The sequence below is a fragment of the Arvicanthis niloticus genome, chromosome 6 (assembly GCF_011762505.2).
Source record: "Arvicanthis niloticus isolate mArvNil1 chromosome 6, mArvNil1.pat.X, whole genome shotgun sequence".
NCBI classification, from domain to species: domain Eukaryota; kingdom Metazoa; phylum Chordata; class Mammalia; order Rodentia; family Muridae; genus Arvicanthis; species Arvicanthis niloticus.
The window spans coordinates 78,007,688-78,027,374 of NC_047663.1; the positions used below are offsets into that span (position 1 = coordinate 78,007,688).

A 19,687-nucleotide genomic window follows, 5' to 3' on the forward strand; every position below is an offset into this window, starting at 1 on the left:
TGCCAGATTCTCCTAAATAAGACTACATACTTTTATTGAAACACATAAAAATATTGGTATGTAGGGGGAAGATTTATATTCTTCAATAGGGAGAACCCATAAGAAACAAATGTCCTAATTTGTTCTACAGAAAAATCCAAGACAGTTTACATTTATTAAAAATGTAATATTTATCCTACTGAAGTTTAACATTATGTGTGTGTGTGTGTGTGTGTGAATATAAAAACGTTTTCAAATGAATGTCAATATAGTAAAGGTGATTCATTATCTTTAACATAAAATTACTACTAGCACAAAATATAGATAAATATTAATGATTATTACAGAATAAAAATTACAAATCTAAAACCAGGAAAAATAATTTACAAATTTATAATATAAATCTATATAAATATTCTATATAGTCTCTTTCATAGTAACAAAAATTCTCCAAACAATAAGGATCATCTGTGAAGGATTGATTTTGTAAATACAGTACATATATGTAATAAAATTCTATGCAAAGATTAGAATTACTGTTCAGAGCATCAAAAGATACTGACAAAATGCTGACAACTGTAAATATATATGAAAGCGTGATAATACAGTACTATCTTATTTCATATGGTAAATATATTAATTTTTAATACTATAAATATATTTCTATGAAGTCTGAGGATTCTGTTTATTTTGCTAATTGAAATCATTTGCATTTGTTTCTAATTTTATTCTGTCCAGAATACTGTTTTCATGGCCTGAAGAAAAGAACTCAGATTTTAGAAAGTCCTAAAATATGGGAGAAATTGTGTGGCAGAAGAATTAACTTGATTTATAAATAGAATATAACAAGCAAATTAAATCTACCTTATTCATTTTATTCCTTCATTAGCAAATAAAAGAAATGCTTTCTAAAACTCAAGAAAGCTTTCCCATGATTTAAATTCCAGGATAAAGTTGAGGCTTCTAGTGTCTTTCTTTCCATATCAATAATGTGTCATAAGTATAGAAATAATCTGTTAAAATTTTATAAGAGATTTTCTTCGAAGGACTCTGCTTTCTAAATAAGTATATACAACACATAATTCGGCAATTATAAAGATATATTTATATTCAAAGCATATTGTATATATACAAAACATATTTCTTCTGATTTTGTTCTTATCAATCTACGTGGAAATTAGATAAAGTATATTAAAGATACATATATCATATGAGTTTTATTGGAGCAACACATTTCTCTGGACTTAGAAATGAGTCTGTTCCAACTGAAGACGGGTTGAGTTGAAGCACATGTAGCTATTATTTCACAGAAACTGAAGTGCTGATCAGCAGAGCATTCTGAGACAGGTGTCATGCTATTTAAATAGCAAGTGTGATGCCAAGGGCTGATTTCTTCTTTGCTCCAAAAGTCTCTCATAAAATTTAATCAAAATCTAATTTTGCGCTTAATTCCCAGGATTAGCATATTCTTTCTTTTGAGCAGATTTTTTTTTTTTTTTTTTTATGTTCAGCAAGAACTAAATTCGTTTCTCAGGAATAAAAGCTAATGTACAAGAACTAAGAAAAATATAAATTATAATCTCTGATTTACTCACAAATCCTACTGGTGCCGAAAGTGATAATTACTAGGAGAAATCATATCTAAATCATTGAGCCTATGTGCTTTCACATGGTGACAAACTTTGATTTTTATCTTCTATTCGTTTCAGTTCTGTGGATTACCCACCACCCTTGGAGATTATGGCAAAGGCACATCTACTTAATTCCTAGAATATTTTTTCCTTTTATCTTTAGAAAAACCTTCTGGGAAGTCAAGCTTCAATTCCATACCTGGCACTTTCTGAGCATCATAAAAAAAAGTGTGTTGTCCTGGTTTTAACTAGGCCTTTGGTTCATCTACTACTAATCTCACCTCCAGTCTACATTCATGAACTGAGATTGTAGAATTTATTTCATAGTGTTTTCTGGAAAATAAGAAACTATTTTAAAATTTTACCACTTCACTGAAAGTCCTCAATAAATTGAGTTTTAAAATTAGTCATAATCATTTTCCAGTTACACGTCAAAATTAGAATTCATTTTCCAAGTGCACCTTTCACTTTCCTGCAAATGAAAAGACTTTTTAAAAATAAAGCATCATTGCTTCAAAGAACAAAAACACCTGCATATACCATCTACTTGGATTCATATCATTCTATATCATCTAAATTCAAAAGCACAAAATCTGGGCATGGAGTGAGTCATTGTTAGAAGGTATTGTTTATAAGTGCAAGAGGAAAGGAGGCAAATCAAAATGCATACTTCATGTATGTTACACCAAGCAGAGTTCAGCTTTAGTGTGAAACATAAGCCTTCTTTCTCTTAGGTAATGAAGACATGCTACAGACTCATGGGCAAAAGCCTGCTATTTTTATCATTCCCTCCATCTCTCCCACTCCCCTCTCTGTGCCTAATTTAAAAATAATACAGCATAAAAACAGCAAGCAAATGAGAACTGGAGAAGAAATAGAGAAATGCGGATAAGAATCTAAACCCTACTCATCTACAGCTGTTCAGTCATGCTTAAAATTCTTTGTCATACTATTACTGAGGCAATGGAGAGCTCATAAAAAGGGACCTATCATGACTGCCCTCCGGAAGACCCAACAAGCAGCCCAAAGAGTCAGATGCAGGTATTTCCACCCAACCAATGGACAAGAAGCTGCTGACCCCTGTGGTTGAGTAGAGAAAGGCTGAAAGAAGCTGAAGAGGAGGGGGATCCTGTAGGAGGACCAGCAGTCTCAATTAATCTGCCCCCTCCCCCGCCCCCGAGATCTCTCAAACACTGGACCACCGAAAAGGCAGCATATACCAGCTGATATGAGGCCCCCAACACATATACAGCCGAGGACTGCCAGGTCTGTGTTCAATCAGAGATGATGCACCTGACCTTCAAGAGACTGGAGGCCCCAGGGAGTTTAGAGGTCAGGTGGGGTGGGGGTGGGGGTGGGGGGTGGAAACAGCCTCGTGGAGATGGGGGTGGGTTGGAGGTATGGGATGTAGAACAGTCAGATGGTGGAAGGGGGGAATGAAATCTGGAGTGTAAATAAATAATAGAAGAAAAGGAAAAAAAACATTCTTTGTCAAGCTAAAATTTTGGTTGAGATGGTTTTTTGTTTTGTTTTGTTTTGTTTTTTTTTTTGTTTTTTTTTTTTGTTTTGTTTTGTTTTGTTTTGTTTTTGACCCCATAGTTCGTTTCATTTAAGATCAATGGTGAAAAGAGTTATTTCTGAAGATAAATTTCAGTGATTGCCTACCTAGCAAGCACAAAGCTCCAACTAGATCCTCTTGCAAATGACCAAATAAACAGAAGAAGAGAAAATAAAGGATTCGAAGACGTTTGTATTTTTTGAAAACTTGGCATAATCACAAAACAATCGTCAATGTTTAAAGATTATTTAGTGCTTGACTGAATGACTAAGCGCTCCATTACTCAGATTTTGTCAATCTAATTTGCCACCGCCTCAAGAAACAGGAATAGCCAAAGCATTGTTTCAAACCCCGCTTTCTAAGAAAAATAGACAAAACTCAAAAATATATTTATGTAGACATTAAAAGCTGCAAGGTAAGAAAAATGTGGATATATTCATAAAAAACATCAAATATCTAAGTTTCTCTATTAAAGTCCTTCTACCTAATATTCCTGTTAACAAAAAAATGCAGAAAAAAGATCTTGAATTTTACATGATTATTAACTGTTTCCATTTTCATGGGAATTGAAAGACTCTAAACCAATAACAAAATGAAAACAGAGTAAACACATTGCCCCTCTTTAAAACTAAAATCTTGTGTAAATATCATACTAGAGTATGTTTCATGATCTATGAGTGCATACATACTCTGATATATATGTATTGCTGGAGTCAACCAGCCTGAAGTTTGAAATGTCAGCGATGCTCTTATCACCTTTTGGCTATGGACAAGTTAATAACTCAAAATTTAAACCATGCATCTGTAAAATGAGCAATTATTTCTTTCAGGCATTAGGTTAACTGTGTTGTTTAATTTAGCTAAAATAAAAGACACATTTTTTCTATACAATCTAAGCATTCAGTAAAATCCCCAAAATAAATAGTTTACAAATAATGAGTGTAGAGATAGTCAAAATCACAAATTATAATTTTGGTTACTAAATTATGATTCCTTTAGGAACCTTAGCATTCATACATATGTGTATTCAAATATATCAATGAGCTCCTGATAAAACCAGGAACTCACTTGTAAATTTGTAATACTTTCAGAAAATAAATACTAGGGATAGTTTTCACAGAAAAAGCATAAACAGGAAACTGGCCTTGTAAAATTGAGTTTTTAACTTTTTATTATAGAAGATTAAAAGTTATAATAATTATCAATAGTCAATTCTTCCTATCAAATAATGTGTCAAAGTATCAAATTCTATTAATTAGCAGATTTAAAGTGACATAATTTATCACCTATCAATATGTAAGCTGTACATATTAATATATGACAGTGATTTTATAATACTGTTAGATAAGAATACAAAGTGTTATATAAAATATTTACAAATATATTTATAATAGGTATAGAATCATCATAAATATTTATATATCAGTAATATGAGATACACCATTATGAACCAGATTTATCCATCTGGAGTATTTAAATCAAATAGGAGACTAAAATAGTAGGATTTATACAGAAACAGAAATAGTTACCTCTAAATTAAAAAAAAATACTAGTGGGAAAATGAATTTTGTGACGTATTTGTTGAATTAAAATACCATTGTTATGATTTCTATTTTAAATATCTACGAATGTTTGCACATTGAAGCTTCACTCTCCAATGAAAGGTGGTGGAGCCTTCAAGAGGTGGGATCTAGAGGAAAGAAGATTGGTCTTTAGGGCTGTGGCCTTACTGGGGAAATTAGGGCCTGCTCAGCTGCTATAAGGTGAATAGGCCTCTTCTATTCTTTTCTCTAGCCATGGAATGCTGGGCCACTACAAGCTCCAGACATCAAGGTTCAATGACAGTGGACTAAACCACCTGAAACCGGGAGCCAAAATAAAACTCTCTTAATTCATTCAGGTGTTCTATCATAGCAATGCAGAACTGAGGAATGCAACTGTGATGTTAAAAACTTACAGGCAGACTTGTTAAAATGTTTTTGATTAATAATCTTGAATTGGTGACCCTGTAGGACCACCAGCAGTCTCAATTAACCTGCTCCCCCATCCCTAGATCTCTCAAACACTGCCAGACCACCAGACAGACAGCATACACCAGCTTATATGAGGCCCCCAACACATAAAACAGAGGACTGCCAGGTCTGGGTTCAGTCAGAGAAGATGCACTTAACTCTCAAGAGTCTGGAGGCCCCAGGGAGTTTAGAGGTCTGGTTGGGTGGGGTTTGGGGATGATGACATCCTCGTGGAGACAGGGGAGTGCGGAGGAGGTATGGAATGTGGAACACTCAAAGGAGAGTAGACTGAGAGGGGAATAAAATCTGGAGTGTAAAAATAAATGAATGAGTGAATGAATGATCTTGAACAAATGGAATGCTGACTTACTGATCTTCAAGGTGCTCAATCATTGTTTAAATGTAAGATAATGTGGTATGTGTGTCTATGTGTTGATATGTCACATCATATAAGTGTCAGAGGTACCAAAGGCATTGGATACGCTGGGCTTAGAGTTACAGTCAATGGTGAGCTACCTGATATAGGTACTAAAAACTGAAATCAGGTCTTCTGGTAAGAGCACTACACCTTTTTGCCAAAGCCTTTATCATAATTAGAGACTAGCCAGTTATTTCCCATTTCCTTTGATGGTGAAAATATCAAATTCACTTCTAATTTCATTATAAATCAATGTTTCTAAAAGAATGTCATCTGCTGACAATAAGTGCATCTGTGATGTCCGAGAGCCTTTCGACATGGGGAACTCTGCCTCACATCAGGTTCTGTTCACAGACTCAGAAGACATGAATACTAACATAGAAAAACTCAAGGGTTACAGCATAAGTGAGTCCTCGAGGATTTCATTGTGCATTGCATATTCACATTCCTATCTCATCATCTGAAATGGTCTTGTCTTTGTCTTCCTCTCACTTTCAGCTTCTGAAATAAAGGTGAATCCTATATAGTAGAGGAAGACTTATCACTAAGGTAAAATCTACCTCAATAACTACTATCAATCTCAACCAATAAGGTACCCCTTCAGTTAGCACTCAATGAATATTTTCCGAAAGAATACAATGAGTGTTTCCTCTATGCCTCCTACAAATTCAACCCTCACTGGTTGCACATCTGGGGATCGTCTGGCCTCTGCTGAGCATATCAGCTGTACTTGCAAAGGCTGGCTTTTCAATCTCTAGTCTTCCTCTCTGGTTCATTCACATATCACTTTCCTAAGCTATACATTGACCCACCTTTAAAACTTCATTAATTTAATTGTTGCTGTTGTGTTAGGAGGAAATTTATTTCATCTTCAATCGCCTGAGAATTGCTTTATAGTGAAGACCTCTTGGCAGGGAAATGAACACTGGGTGCCAGCTTACAGAGCAAGGGAGTGAGAGCTGGCAGCAGAAATGCCTAAAGCACATTAACAAAACTGTCATCAAAGCCAAGAGGCAAACACCTCTCCAGACTTATCCATATAGATTGCGACAACCCATTTATCCCTTTGAGTAACATACAACATGCCAAGGTAATATACTATAGTAAATAGTTGGCAAGTAAGATGCATAGCTGGAAACATCGTGTGAAATTTTGTTTTGTATCTTTTGAAATTCATAAATATTAATATCTTCTGCTTTAATATTCAGCTTTAGTGCATGTTTACACCACCCAACATAAGAAATTTTATAAAAACCCAGAATGTCATAGCTGCATAGAGGTGAGTCAAGGTAATACTGATACTTAATACATTTCTCTCCTTTGCATATTTTGCATATTTTTGTTAATAAAGGAGAAAAGCACCCCAGAGTTCCCAGGGACTAAACTACCAACCAAAGAGTACATATGGAGGGACCCATGGCTCCAGCCTCATATGTGGCTGAGGACTGCCTTATCTGACATCAATGGGAGGAGAGGCTCTTGGTCCTGTGGAGACTCAGAGCCCCAGCATAGGGGGATGCTAGGGAGGTGAGGTGTGAGTGGATGGATGGGTGGAGGAGCACCCTCATAGAGACATGGAAAGGTGTGGGATAGGGGGTTTGCAGAGGAGAAACCAGGAAGGGGAATAACATTCGAAATGAAAATATATAAAATAACTAATAAAAAAAGAAGAAAGAATGCAAACATTAGTTTGCCTTGGTGACAGTGATGTTATGTATTTTTGTTACTGTGATTGTAAATTATGAAATTAAAATGCACATAAATGCAGATTAAAATGCTCTATGAAATTAAAATGCACATGCACAGTATAATACTATAAAATAACTAAGAGCATTGTACAAACTGTGAATAAGAATAAAAATTAAAATTTAATAAACCCAAATAAAAACAATATTTTAAAGAGTTAACAAGAAAACAGATTTTTTTTATATTCTTAAGTTGCTAAATCTTAAATACACAATAGACTTAATTAAATGAGAATGGCCATGAAATACAGAAAAACATTGCTCAGTAAGAGTGCTTTTCCTTACTTGCTAGGGGGTGGGGAGAAAAATCATGCTTGCTATTCTTAACACCAATGATTCTAAAAGACATCTTTTGATTGCCATTATTTAATGGCTGTCACTTGCATTTAATAAGTAGACGCAAAATGTGCTATTGAACACTTGATGGTACAAGTAGCAGCCCTCTACAACAGTGATACTTGATCCCACATACCAGCAGTGCCAAAGTTCAGATGGTTTGAATGAGTCCAAAATGAGACAGGACCCTTGTTAAAATGAATCCTTCCTCCTTCAATGTATTTTTTCTAATTTATAATTTTGTAGGAATTCTGTAATTGTGCAATGGATTTGGAGAAAATAAAATATATATGATGTATTTCTAAATTAAGACATTGAAGAAGACCCCCATCTGCTTTCTGTACAATGTAAGCCCATAGTCAGATCTTTCTTTCATTCACCACCCATTCAAGCAAAGCCTTGCTGAATACCTAGTCAGAGAAAGAGCAGATGATGTACTCTGACAGATAGAGGAAAGAAATAGATTTTAAAATCAGAATTATTAAATGGAATGGCTGTTCAAAAGCACATGAATAATTTAAAACTCCCATGCCTGTAATGAACTGTGGTTAGATTGTGTAAGAAAGAGAGGAAAAGTAGAAGAGAAGGAAACAGAGCATCTTGATAATAACGAAGGAAATGTAAGTGTGGTGGTTTCATGCAGTGCCTCCCCACAGTTGAACTTTGGTAAAACAGTTTAAAGCTGTTGAAAGTTAAGTCAGCAACACCAGTGACGATTATTCATCCTAAATTAGTAAACGTTATGAACACTTGATTGATACCACTGAAGCACCACAATAAAATTAGACATGACGCTGACTGGTACCCATTAGCAATGAAAGAAATTAATCACACAATCGGCTTTCTCCACTGCTCGAGATTTTAGACAAATCTTCAGATACACTAGATAAAGTACCTGACTGAAGAAATCACTTGTTTAAAACAGAGGTGTTTTAAAGCTAGGACAAGGAATGATAAGTCCATCTTATAGATGACTGGCTCATCTAATCTATCCACTAAATTCTTACACACACACACACACACACACACACACACACACACACACACACACACACACAGAGCACTGCTGCCACCACCGCCACCACCACCACCACCTCAGAATTAGAAACAACACCCTACAAAGAGTATCCTGGTAGAAAGAAAATGATCAAATAATTAGACCTTTCTGTGTTAAAAATATAGTCTAAATGAGATGCTAGGATTGAGAGATGGGAAGGTGATTATTATTGCAGCCTGTGTGACCTTGAAAAAGCCATTCTTCATCTCTGCACTTCATGTTTGTCTTCTCATAAGTAAGTTGATTGTAATGATCTCAGTTTTTATAAGAGGTTTGATAACGAGATTATGAGAAATAATACAAGGACTGCATAAGAATCCAGTAAACAGCAGCTATAATTATTTTATCATATTAATGAGATGGTGATGATGTCAGTGCCTGCTTAACACTGCACAGGTAGAGGAGGTGGAGGAAGAAGAGAAAAAGGCATCAGGGAAGAGGAGACAAGATGGAAACAAGGATACAAAAGTGTGTGAGAATGAGGAAGAGGAATGAGAAGAGGTAAGAGAAAAGGCAGAGGAAAAAGAAGGTAATGAAGAAAATGAAGATAAATATTAAGAAGAGGAAAGCGAGGAGGAAGAAGGAAAATGGGGAAGCATGTAGAAAGGAAGTGTAGGAGAAAGAAGAAGGGAGTGATTTGCCAATATGGAGTATAAGAGTTGCTCTGAATACTCTGTTTAGAGCTAATCCACCCTGCTGGCCTAGAGAGCTCCGTATGTATTCCACAACAGCCATGGCTGTCTCCTCTGACTCATTAGATAACGTCTCCTGTGGTACAGAGAACATGAACGTCTTCAGTAAAGAAATCTCTCAGCTTCTCACTCTGTCCTATATTGTTCTTTGAATCTCCCACCTACTGCCTGCTGGGGGGTATTTCTTCTCTAAAGTGTATATGACTACTTCTTAAGCAAATTTCTCCTCAAAAGCGTAGTTGGCTTCCAACCACTAAAAAATTTCTTATTGTGCTCCGTTAACATGTTCCCATTACTGTGACTGGGAGACAACTTTCACTACTTCTTTAAAGGGATTCCATAACACAGAACCTGATGGACCACTTGTTTCTCATTCAAACTCTCATGAGAATCAGCTTCTAAGACATTAGCTGATTATTGGCTCTTACATCAATTACTTCTTGGCACCTGAGCTGCTCATCGTTCTTTCCTCAGCTCCTTTTCTGTTTTCTGCCACATAAACTACAGTGTTCACAGGACCTCCATTTTTAACTGTCTTTTAATTCCTTTATAATTTTCTCCTCATACAGTAGCGAGTCCCACTTACCTAACACAGTGTTCAAGTCTATGCACAAGTCTTCTTTCTCTGTTGTAGACTTCCACATTTTTCAGTCACCTATCAGTTACCCCCATTTGAAGGCTACATACATGTAGAAAACTCAGAAGAACATTGCTCAAACCAAACACACCATCAGTTAACACTGATGTTAAGTTAAGGATGCTTCCAACCTTCACAGCCATTCTGATCTTCTCCATAGCAATAAATGACACCATCAAAATCTTGGCATTCATCTAAAGCATACCACTGCTGATCTGTAAGTCTGTGGGCTTTATAGCTCCTCCATTACAGTCATATCTTAACTCACCAATGCAACCCAGCCTTTGTAGTTTGCTTTCTTGTCTCCTGATCTTAGATTTGGCTCCACTCCTGTTCACCTCCTGAATTTCAGAACCAACTTCTAGAGCTTGAGTCAGACTATATGATTCTGTTTACATTTTTGCATGATCCCTTACTCTCTTTAGAAAGTTAACAAGCTCTTTTGTAGGGCACACAGGCAGGCAGGCAGATGGATGGATGCACAGGCAGACAGACACACACTCACTCATAAACATACACACACACACACACACACACACACACACACCCTACTCTATATGATCTGATCACTGTCTCTGGCTACATCACCAACTCTTCACTCTTCTCCCTAGGATCACACCAGCATTTCAAGCTACTAACAAATTGATGCCATCTCTTTCCCCTTTGCATATTCTCATCTACGTCAGTTTTATTTTCTGGTTGGAACACCCATCCACAGATCTCTAGCCTCCATTTTAACAACAGCTATGTAGCTCGTCATTATTCTGTATTTTTATAATGTTCTGTCCTCTTTCAAAGTACTTACAACTCAACATTGGAATTCAGTCTACACTATTTTAAATGGTGCATGTCTTCAAATTAAACACTATGATATATGTGACTCTGTGCCGTATTTCTCCAAGTAGGCATTATAGGTTGTATACAGTAATAGCAAATGTCTGTTATGACAATGAATTCTTCTTTCAGTCCTGGAAACTTCACATACTAGCAGAAAAAAATCTTAATTGTTTGATGTAATTTGTCAATATTATAGAAGCAGACAGGCAAACTATGTAGCAAATAAGCCAACTTGACATACCAAATACTAAATGAGCATTGGAATTAAGCATCAGAAGATTGACAGAAGACAGAGAGCCCTAGGCATCTGCTTGGTTGCTCAAGAAAGGTGTGAAATAAAAGATAAGATGTAGGCTAAGCAAATGTAAGAACCTGAGGCAGAGTTGAAGGTTAATGCACGCACGCACACACACACACACACACATATGTATGCATATATACATATATATATGCATACATATATATGTAAAGGTACATGAGGTCCAGGGTAGGGTGATATCCTTTGTTGCTCTGTCCATCAGGCCTCAAACATAACTTGCTTATAGTAACTGCTAAATAACAATTCCTTGAGTGGAATTTTAAGCTGTGCAGCTGGTGATACAAGAAACATCTGTATATTTTTAAAGCATTACTTCTCCCCATTTGCCATTCCATAAAAAAGGTAATTTTGTGAATGTGTTTACTAGAACTCTTTCCTGAAAAGTGAAATATTGCTTCAGTTGGTTGGCAAATGTGCCATTTCAAAAAAATGAAGAATCTGCTTCAAATGAAGAAAAAGCTATTTTGGTTCATAATTCTCAGAGCCAAATTTGAATCGTAAAATGCACTTTTCATCAAAGAATCTTAACAAAAAGATTCCTGCCAATTTAACCAAGACATCTAAAAATATTCCATTCTAGAGCCAAGCTTTTTGCTTAGCAGCGTTCTGACTGAGACCATGGTTTCCAAAGATCTTCCACTGGGTGATGGCCACTCAAGTCAAGAACCTGCCACACTGTCATCACCATCCAAAAAACTCACAATTAGAAACTCTTTCAAATTTTTCTATATTTCAAAGTTTTCCGGAAACTTTTATGTATTCAACAATTACCATAACAATCAACTGTAGCTAGAGGTGTGTGTAAGCTGTAGATGACAGTCTCTCAATGCTTATTCTGTACAATTCAACCAGGAAGAAATGGAGACCTAATGAGGCACATGGCTGTTAAAAATGAACACAGGGCAGCAGCAGGAATAGATGCTGAGTACGATGACTGTTGCCTGGTTTTTATCCCTTGTTAAGTTAAATGTAACTAATGTCATTTTATTAATCCTGGTAGTTGTCTAGGATAGTAGAAAAAGAACTATATCGTCCTTTGACACTTAAGAAAATAAAGATCCTTTTGACTGTCAGTAACCTCATTGTGACCAAGAAATAGAGCTGGCACCTAACACTGCTGATCCAGCTCTGGATCTTTCTACAAGTATCATCTTTTTTGTTTTTAAAATCCCATCAATACACACCTGTATTGTTGCAATTCAAATATGTGAATGGTCTGGGGAATGTCATTCTTGAAAGGCATAAGATGTACGATAATAAAAGTTACAGCTACCAGAGACAAGCCATATTGAACAAATGTGGGTGTTAATCAACCTTGAGATTTCACTTAAATCGTTAATAAAACATTCTTTAGAAATAAATACAATCAAAACGTCCTAACTCTGGTAGGCCTTTGTACAAAATATGTGTCTTATAGTGAGTTACTGATGGGGGCCTAACGCATCTGTTGCTTCCAAGTGAGTAACCATATTTTGAAACAAGATAATAGTTATATGTGTTACAAAGCTGTTTTTGGAGGATTAATTTTAGGTCAGTAAGACTGGCAGCCCAAAATGTGGCTGGACAAATGTACGGGTGTCAGCATTAAGCTCAGAAAGAAGTCTGGCTTGGAATTTTTCACACCTGCTTCAAATCATTAATGCTGCAGTGTTGTCCCATTTACAAGCTGACATTTATTTTTGCACTTTCGACATCCCATGACTTCTCTGCAAGAGTAAATAGCTCAAAGTGATTACACCCTGCCTCAGCTGGATCTATATTTTGACTAGCAGGTCTTGGCATTGTGTCCACCTCTGATCCCTCTCCAAAATGGTGCATGCAGGGTAAAAATGTCAGTAAAGTTCATGAAGAAAACGAAAGCTTTGCCACTCTATGCCATGGAAGGAAATAATACCCCCATGTTCTTTGGAATCTTTTGTAGTAGCCTGGAGTCATTTTGTGAGCACTGCTTTATCCCTTAAATAATTTTTTTTTTATTTTCTATGAAATATTATTTTGTGATGTCTTTAAAAAGCAATTAGTAAAATAAAGTTTTATTAGAGAAGATAAGTAAAATTTAATAAAAATAAATAAGATATGAGTCTGATCAACCACATGTAGAAGATACAAAATCTTAATTGATTTCTATATAACTTTGACATTAGAAATTCAATTTATAGTCAAGTACCTGCGATTGTAGAGGTGCCCAGATTAGGACATTTTCTATTTTTATGTTGAAGTTCAAAATATGTAAATTGATGGACAACTTCTCAAATCTCGCAAAAGTAAAATATTTGCATATCTGAGAAATTAATTTCTTAAGAAACACATTTTGTATTTACACAGGGGAATTTCCTACTTTGTCTTTCCCAAGTTATCCAGTATTATCTTTCTTCTGTGTTTGTGTATCATACAATAAAAACATTCTCAATTATTTGATTAACAAATTCCTGTTATTGAACCACTGCTGAGTTAATTAATTATACCCCTCAAGTTTCTGTAAAATGGTCTGAATCTTAGGGTGTCTTTAGATTGCTACTGCCAAGTATCTGTAACTGATATGCTGGTTTCCACTTTAATTTCTGGGACTATGAGAACTTCTGTTAAATTGAGGTGAGAGCCAGACTAAATCCTAATATTTCAAACTTCTTGAGTTAATTAGTATGCCCTAAATTTTATGTCCCAATGGCTGGTTTAGAAGTGTTTGTGTAAAAGCTTACACTCTTCGTTTCCTTCTTTAATTATTTGTCCACTCGTAGGACAAGAAGACAGAAGGATGTCATAGAACAATCTGAAATGTGCTGTGTGCTATCTGAAAGGAATACTGTAATATCGAGATTAAGTTTATCTAGATAGACTTCTGAGAAGATGAGAGGATAGAGAGGAAGGGAAGGAAGGAGGGAGGGAGGGAGAGGAAGAGGGGGAGGGAAGGGACAGAGAAAAGGAGAGAGGGAGGGAGAGATAAAGGGAGGGGGAGAGAGAGAGAGAGAGAGAGAGAGAGAGAGAGAGAGAGAGAGAGAGAGAGAGAGAGAGAGAATTTACAGGAGAAATGTCCCTCAGTTAAGTGGGGGAATCTGGGACACTTGTCCTTGTCATGTATGTCCGCAGTGCTCCAACATGGGCACCAGGGGGCGCTCCTGCATGAAGCATACCCCCCCAAAAGTGATTCCCTGTTGTAGAACACAGGTTCTTCCCACACATCCCTCTCTCTTAGTGCTTATTCTTTGTCCAAAGACTCAGTGTGGCTGACAATAAACTGTATGTGCTTGGTACACATGATGATTAGCGTCACAGGAGCTGTAAGAAAGTACACTTGGTATTAAGCTTGCCTTTTCGGATAGAGACTGGCCAGCTTTTCTTTTATCTCACTGGATTAGCAGAAGGGGTTAAAGGAGATGGAAAGTAGTGGGGAGCAGAGATGTCAAACGTCATTAAGTACAGGAGACAGTTTCCTAAAGCAACAAGTAGACATCAACATCCCAGGGCTAGTTACTTAACCACTCTGTGATAGTTTAGTTTGTAAGATAGAGACTTCCTGGGAAGTTTCTTTTTGTTGTTTGTTTGTTTGTTTCTTTTTGTTGTTTGTTTGTTTGTTACATTCAAATCCTCCTTTTATCATGACTTATCCCCAAACCCAGAACTTTAACTTGACAAACTGAGGCTTCCAAGAAGCTGTCAGAGCCATAGCTTCTGCAGGGGGCCTCCAGCATATTGCTGCCTCTACAGGTGAATGTGTGAGGTATTCTACTCACTCTGTATTGGATCCAAATTGGAAAAAGTGCAAACAACTAGGAGATGTTCTGTCATTACACATACCATGAATTCCAGAGCAATATACCTTCCCCTGTCCCCATATTATACATATATTCAAGCGTACCCCACCCCACCCGTCAGTGACTGCACAATCCCCACACAGTCCCCATAACAGAAACATATCTATCAGCATTAATACTCACCATATTGACTTCAGAAACCATATCGATGCTGGCGATATCAATGTTCATTCCTACAGCCACAGGGGGACCTGCAAACCAAGATGGTCAGTCACGTGACTTCTCAGAACTTAGTCATTCACACCAAGAGTTGTCACTGGACACTAAAGAAAGCCTCTCTGTAGAGTTACTCTTCAGATTCATTACTTTCCTACATCTTTGAAGTAAGAATGCGGGGATACTCTTCTAGTAATATGCACACATGTACTGGTCAGACAATGATGCCGGCCGTGTCTACACATGTTGATGTCTCAGCATGTGAATTCTTACAACTCACAGCAACACAAGAGTTTTAGCCCTTGGGATTTGTGTATATTGCACTGAAACCCCCTCCTTCTTTTCCCCACCCACTTCTGTGTGTAGGTTTTAACTCTTTGAGTTCCATTAAAAGTATGAGCAAAATTAAATGGCCACACTAGCATATCTGGGGCTCCAGGGAGAGGTGCCCTTTTCCCTCTGTTATCTTTATTCTCAATCCCCCAGACCAGCTTCTCCCCTATGCCATTCCTGATAGAGGGCTGGATAAAATCCCGTCATGAGTCACTTTAAACGGTGGCCAGAACTCTTCTAAAGTAGATGAGCACAGAGAGTTGAGGCCACCTCTCAGCCAACCGCCTGCACATTGTGTCCTCAAAAATACTCACATTATAAGACGGCCCCAGCCTGGCACACCGTTAACTAAACTTAAGAGGCTTGTATCTCAAGAAACCTCAAACTGGGAACAAAGATGTATCACCGTGAAGGAGAAGGAGAGCGGTTAAGAAGTCTGATCACACTCTAAGGGGGTCTTCTTAGACCTCTCAAGCACTGGACAGAAACAAACTGGCTGAAGTTTGGATCTGTTTCTCAGCAAGGTAAAAAGGGTAACAAACATTCCATACACCACATGCACCCACAACTAAGGAGAGGAAAGAGAGCGCACACAAAGCCCCAAAGACAGCTTAGGCTGGAGCTGGGCTGTTTCTTATTTGCAAAGCAATCCCATTACCTCCAAAATCTGGTCTCAGACGAATGTCATATCCTTTCAACAGTCTGTCCACCGTCTCTTTAACCAGCGACATATTACTAGGGTCATTGACACTAAAGAAAAAAAAATGACAATAAGCAGGAATGAATAAAGAAGACAGCACGACATCTTCAACAACCCTGCTTACAGAGAGGTATGCAGACAGAGCCCTGACAAGTGAGAAAGGAAAGCGACGACACTTACCTCTGAGCACAGACAGCGGCGATTATTAAGGGAAATGACCAAATCCCAAAGTAGCCCCTTTTCCGGACTCTCCACATCCCTTTAGTTTTTGGTGGGATTGAGGGATTCACTGAAGAGAGGAGATCCAACTTAGTCTGCCCAGTGCAGTAATTCTAATGTGGAGCGCATGCGCACGGCGTACCAAAACATCAAAGGGGCAGCGGCGGCTGCCGGGGACCGAGATTTCCTTGTTTAAAAAAAAATTAAAGGGGAAAAAGGAAAAGAAGCATATATATGTGTAATATGTACATGTTTGAATAATATTAAACTACTACCCCAGAAATGCATCCAGAGTAAATTCTTCGTTGTTTTTATTTATTTTTTCTTTAAGACAAAAGCAACCAGAGCGTCTGGTAAGTTTCTGTTCTAGGAGGTAGTTGCACCTCACGACGTGGTGGGGTTTTAGAGTGTGTGTGTGTGTGTGTGTGTGTGTGTGTGTTCCCTTAAATACTAAAAAGAAAAATAGGAGTAGAGTGTAAGGGAGGAAAATTGGTTCCTGAAACCCCACTTCTCCTGATCTAAGGCAGGTTGAAAGGGGCAAGGAGTTGAACTTTATTTCCGTAAGAATAGCAATCCCCTGCCTGGGACAAGCGGGGGTGGTGGGGGTGGGGTGGGAGCGCTAGGAGTGGGGAGAGGAGCAGTGGGAACTGGAGTCCGAGGAGGAGAAAAAAAAAATCCAATGGGAGGAGTGCCGAGCAAACGTCGGATTTTGAGCGAGGGGGGGTGGGGGTGGGGAGTGGACTTTGAATATGAAAGAATTGGAATGGGTTTGAGAAGAAAGGGGAAGGATACAGGAATTCAAAGATGCTGGTTTTTCCTGAGAATCAAGGGCGAGCTTTTTCTTCACTACTCACAGTGATTTCTTTCTCTTCCTCCTGCTCCCCCTTTGCCCCCTGTTCCCTGGGAAGAAAACCTCGGGGTCCTGGTTTCTGGCGCTGTGACGCTCCTGACCCGCTAGTCCGGCTATTTATAGCAGGAGGGGGAGGGGGCGAGGGGAGTCGTCAGGCAAAGGCTTCTCTGGGTTTGGGTCTGACTCTGCACTGGGAAATTTTAAGTGGTCAGGATGAGGTGTGTGTGTGACTGAGAGACAAAGGAGGTGGAGGCTTGAGGAACAGAGGGTGAAAGGCGTTCCAGCACAGGTGCGGGGCCAAAAGGCACCCAGCGCGAGGGCGGGTGGCGGGGTGGGATGCGCTCCTCTGGCCCCCCACGCCTCGCGGACGCACGCGCACCGCAGGCACACACACATACACACACACACACAGGCATACACACACGCATACACACACGCATGCATACACACACACACACACACACACACACACACACACACACACACGGGAGACACACGTGCCATGACAGTCCTTGCCACCCACCACTCCTTACCTCACCAGAAGGAGCTCGCCGCCCACTGCTGTGGCCCAACAGAGCTGCACCCCTGACGCTCTGCTCTGGACAGCTAAAGCTGTATCTCTGCGTCCAAAACCCAGTGGTTCACAGAAGGCAGGCACAATGAAGGAACCCGGAGGCCGTCAGAGCCACCGAGCCACCAATCTGCACACCACAGTTCCCCCTCTTCCCTCTCCTAGACCAAGGGGACCCAAGGCTGCCCCCTTCCCTCCTGCTCCAGACTCAACACGGACACAGATCGAGACTCATTTCATAGGAAAAATCATTTCCTCTGCTCGGGGCTCGCGCGGGGGGGGGCGGGGCGGGATGGGGTTGGGAGAAAAAAGAGGATGCCAAGAGTACCGGGACTGGGATGCCCTGGAGTCGTGTTCCTTGGTTTATCCTGGAGACCAAAGGGAGCTGAGCAGCTTGCTTCAACTACCTCGGCACTCTTTAGTGAAGAGGTGGAAAGGCTGAGCTCAACCCTGGGTCCTGGACCCCAGTATTCAACCTAAAGCTACTACTGAGCCTTGTCATTTACCGAGAGTGCCTGCCAAGTGCAGAAAGTCGTGCTTAAAGCAATATTAGCTCGAAGTTGACTCCTCAGTGACCCCATTTTTTTGGGTTTAGAAACTAGCACATCGAATCTGAGGAACATGTCCAAGGTCATTCCGGTGGAGAAGGGTGAAAAGTGAGTTGTGCTTTTAAAGCAGTGTTTCTTAACCTTAGACTAGACTACTTCAACTCTTAAGTTCAGGACCTTAAGGTCTGCTAGCTCCCTGCTGCCACGTGGGGTACCTCCAAGCGCCGCGGCGCCTGTGGGATGGAAAAGCTCACAGATTACACAGGGCTGGTGGTCCAGCAGGTCTCCGGTGGGAGCAGCGACTAGATCCACAAGGTTTGCTGCTAGATTAGCGCTGCAGGATTCCAGCTGAGGGCTTTTAGTCCCCACTGTGGCCAGGTCCAGCTTCCCCTCTTGACCCACATAGTACATGACACCTCCACCCTACCCCCTCCTCCTCCTCCTCCTCCTCCTCCTCCTCCTCCTCCTCCTCCTCCTCCTCCTCCTCCTCCTCCTCTTCCTCCTCCTCCTCCTCCTCACAGGCGCGCCCCGGGACATTGAGAGTCATTATTCTGGGGCAGCTTTGAGAGGTGACTCCAAGGGAACTGTGGAGGAGGGATGGCTGTCAGCGGGAATCTGATAGTTTCCCTAGGGTAGAAGAGAAAACAGAGGGAAATAGTCTGGGGAAGATTCTAGGTTAAAGACAGGTAAAGCATGGCACCATAAACTCGGTGCAGGTGTACTACTGCATGACTATCTGCAAGGCTGGAGGCTTACATGAGCGCGCACGTGCACGCGCGCGCGCGCACACACACACACACACACACACACACACACACACACTGGTGTGGAACAGAGGGAGCTTTGGAGATTTCCTCTGCTTTCACAGTAAGACTAATATTCAAGCTAAATGTAATGAAGAAAGAAAAATATGTTTCAATAACCAAAAGATTCCCAAAGTAGTTAGCCAATAATTGGATCAAGTCTTAGAAAACTCCTTTGTCTCCAAAAATATCTTCAAACACAGACTCCCTTCTATTAACTAATCCTCTTGTCTGTCCATCACCTTCAGGAAAGTTTTCTAATTTGAGCTGAAAGAATGAAGTTTAGTAAACAAAATAAATCACAAAATACTCTCATGTCCATCCAAAATAATAGTGGTGATCCAATAAGCACATATTGAAGATGTATTGTGAATGGATATATTCAAACACTTAGAAATAACGACAAAACACTGATGTCTCTAAACTGTGGTCTCTTTTATTGATCTAATCTAGACAAATGTTAATACTCTTTTC

General features: G+C 39.2%; 1 protein-coding gene across 1 annotated transcript in view; it reads right to left on the bottom strand.

The window, feature by feature from the left end:
• Gabrb2 (gamma-aminobutyric acid type A receptor subunit beta2) overlaps positions 1-18,121 on the bottom strand; it is a 206,791-nt gene extending 188,670 nt beyond the window's left edge. The window contains exons 1-4 of the mRNA XM_034506297.2: positions 17,825-18,121; positions 16,403-16,628; positions 16,181-16,272; positions 15,157-15,224 (exon numbers count right to left, since the gene is read on the bottom strand). Of these exons, the coding sequence (XP_034362188.1) occupies positions 15,157-15,224; positions 16,181-16,272; positions 16,403-16,479 (237 nt within the window). The 5' untranslated portion in view covers positions 16,480-16,628; positions 17,825-18,121. The remainder of the gene's footprint in view (positions 1-15,156; positions 15,225-16,180; positions 16,273-16,402; positions 16,629-17,824) is intronic.
• Positions 18,122-19,687: the final 1,566 nt, after the last annotated feature.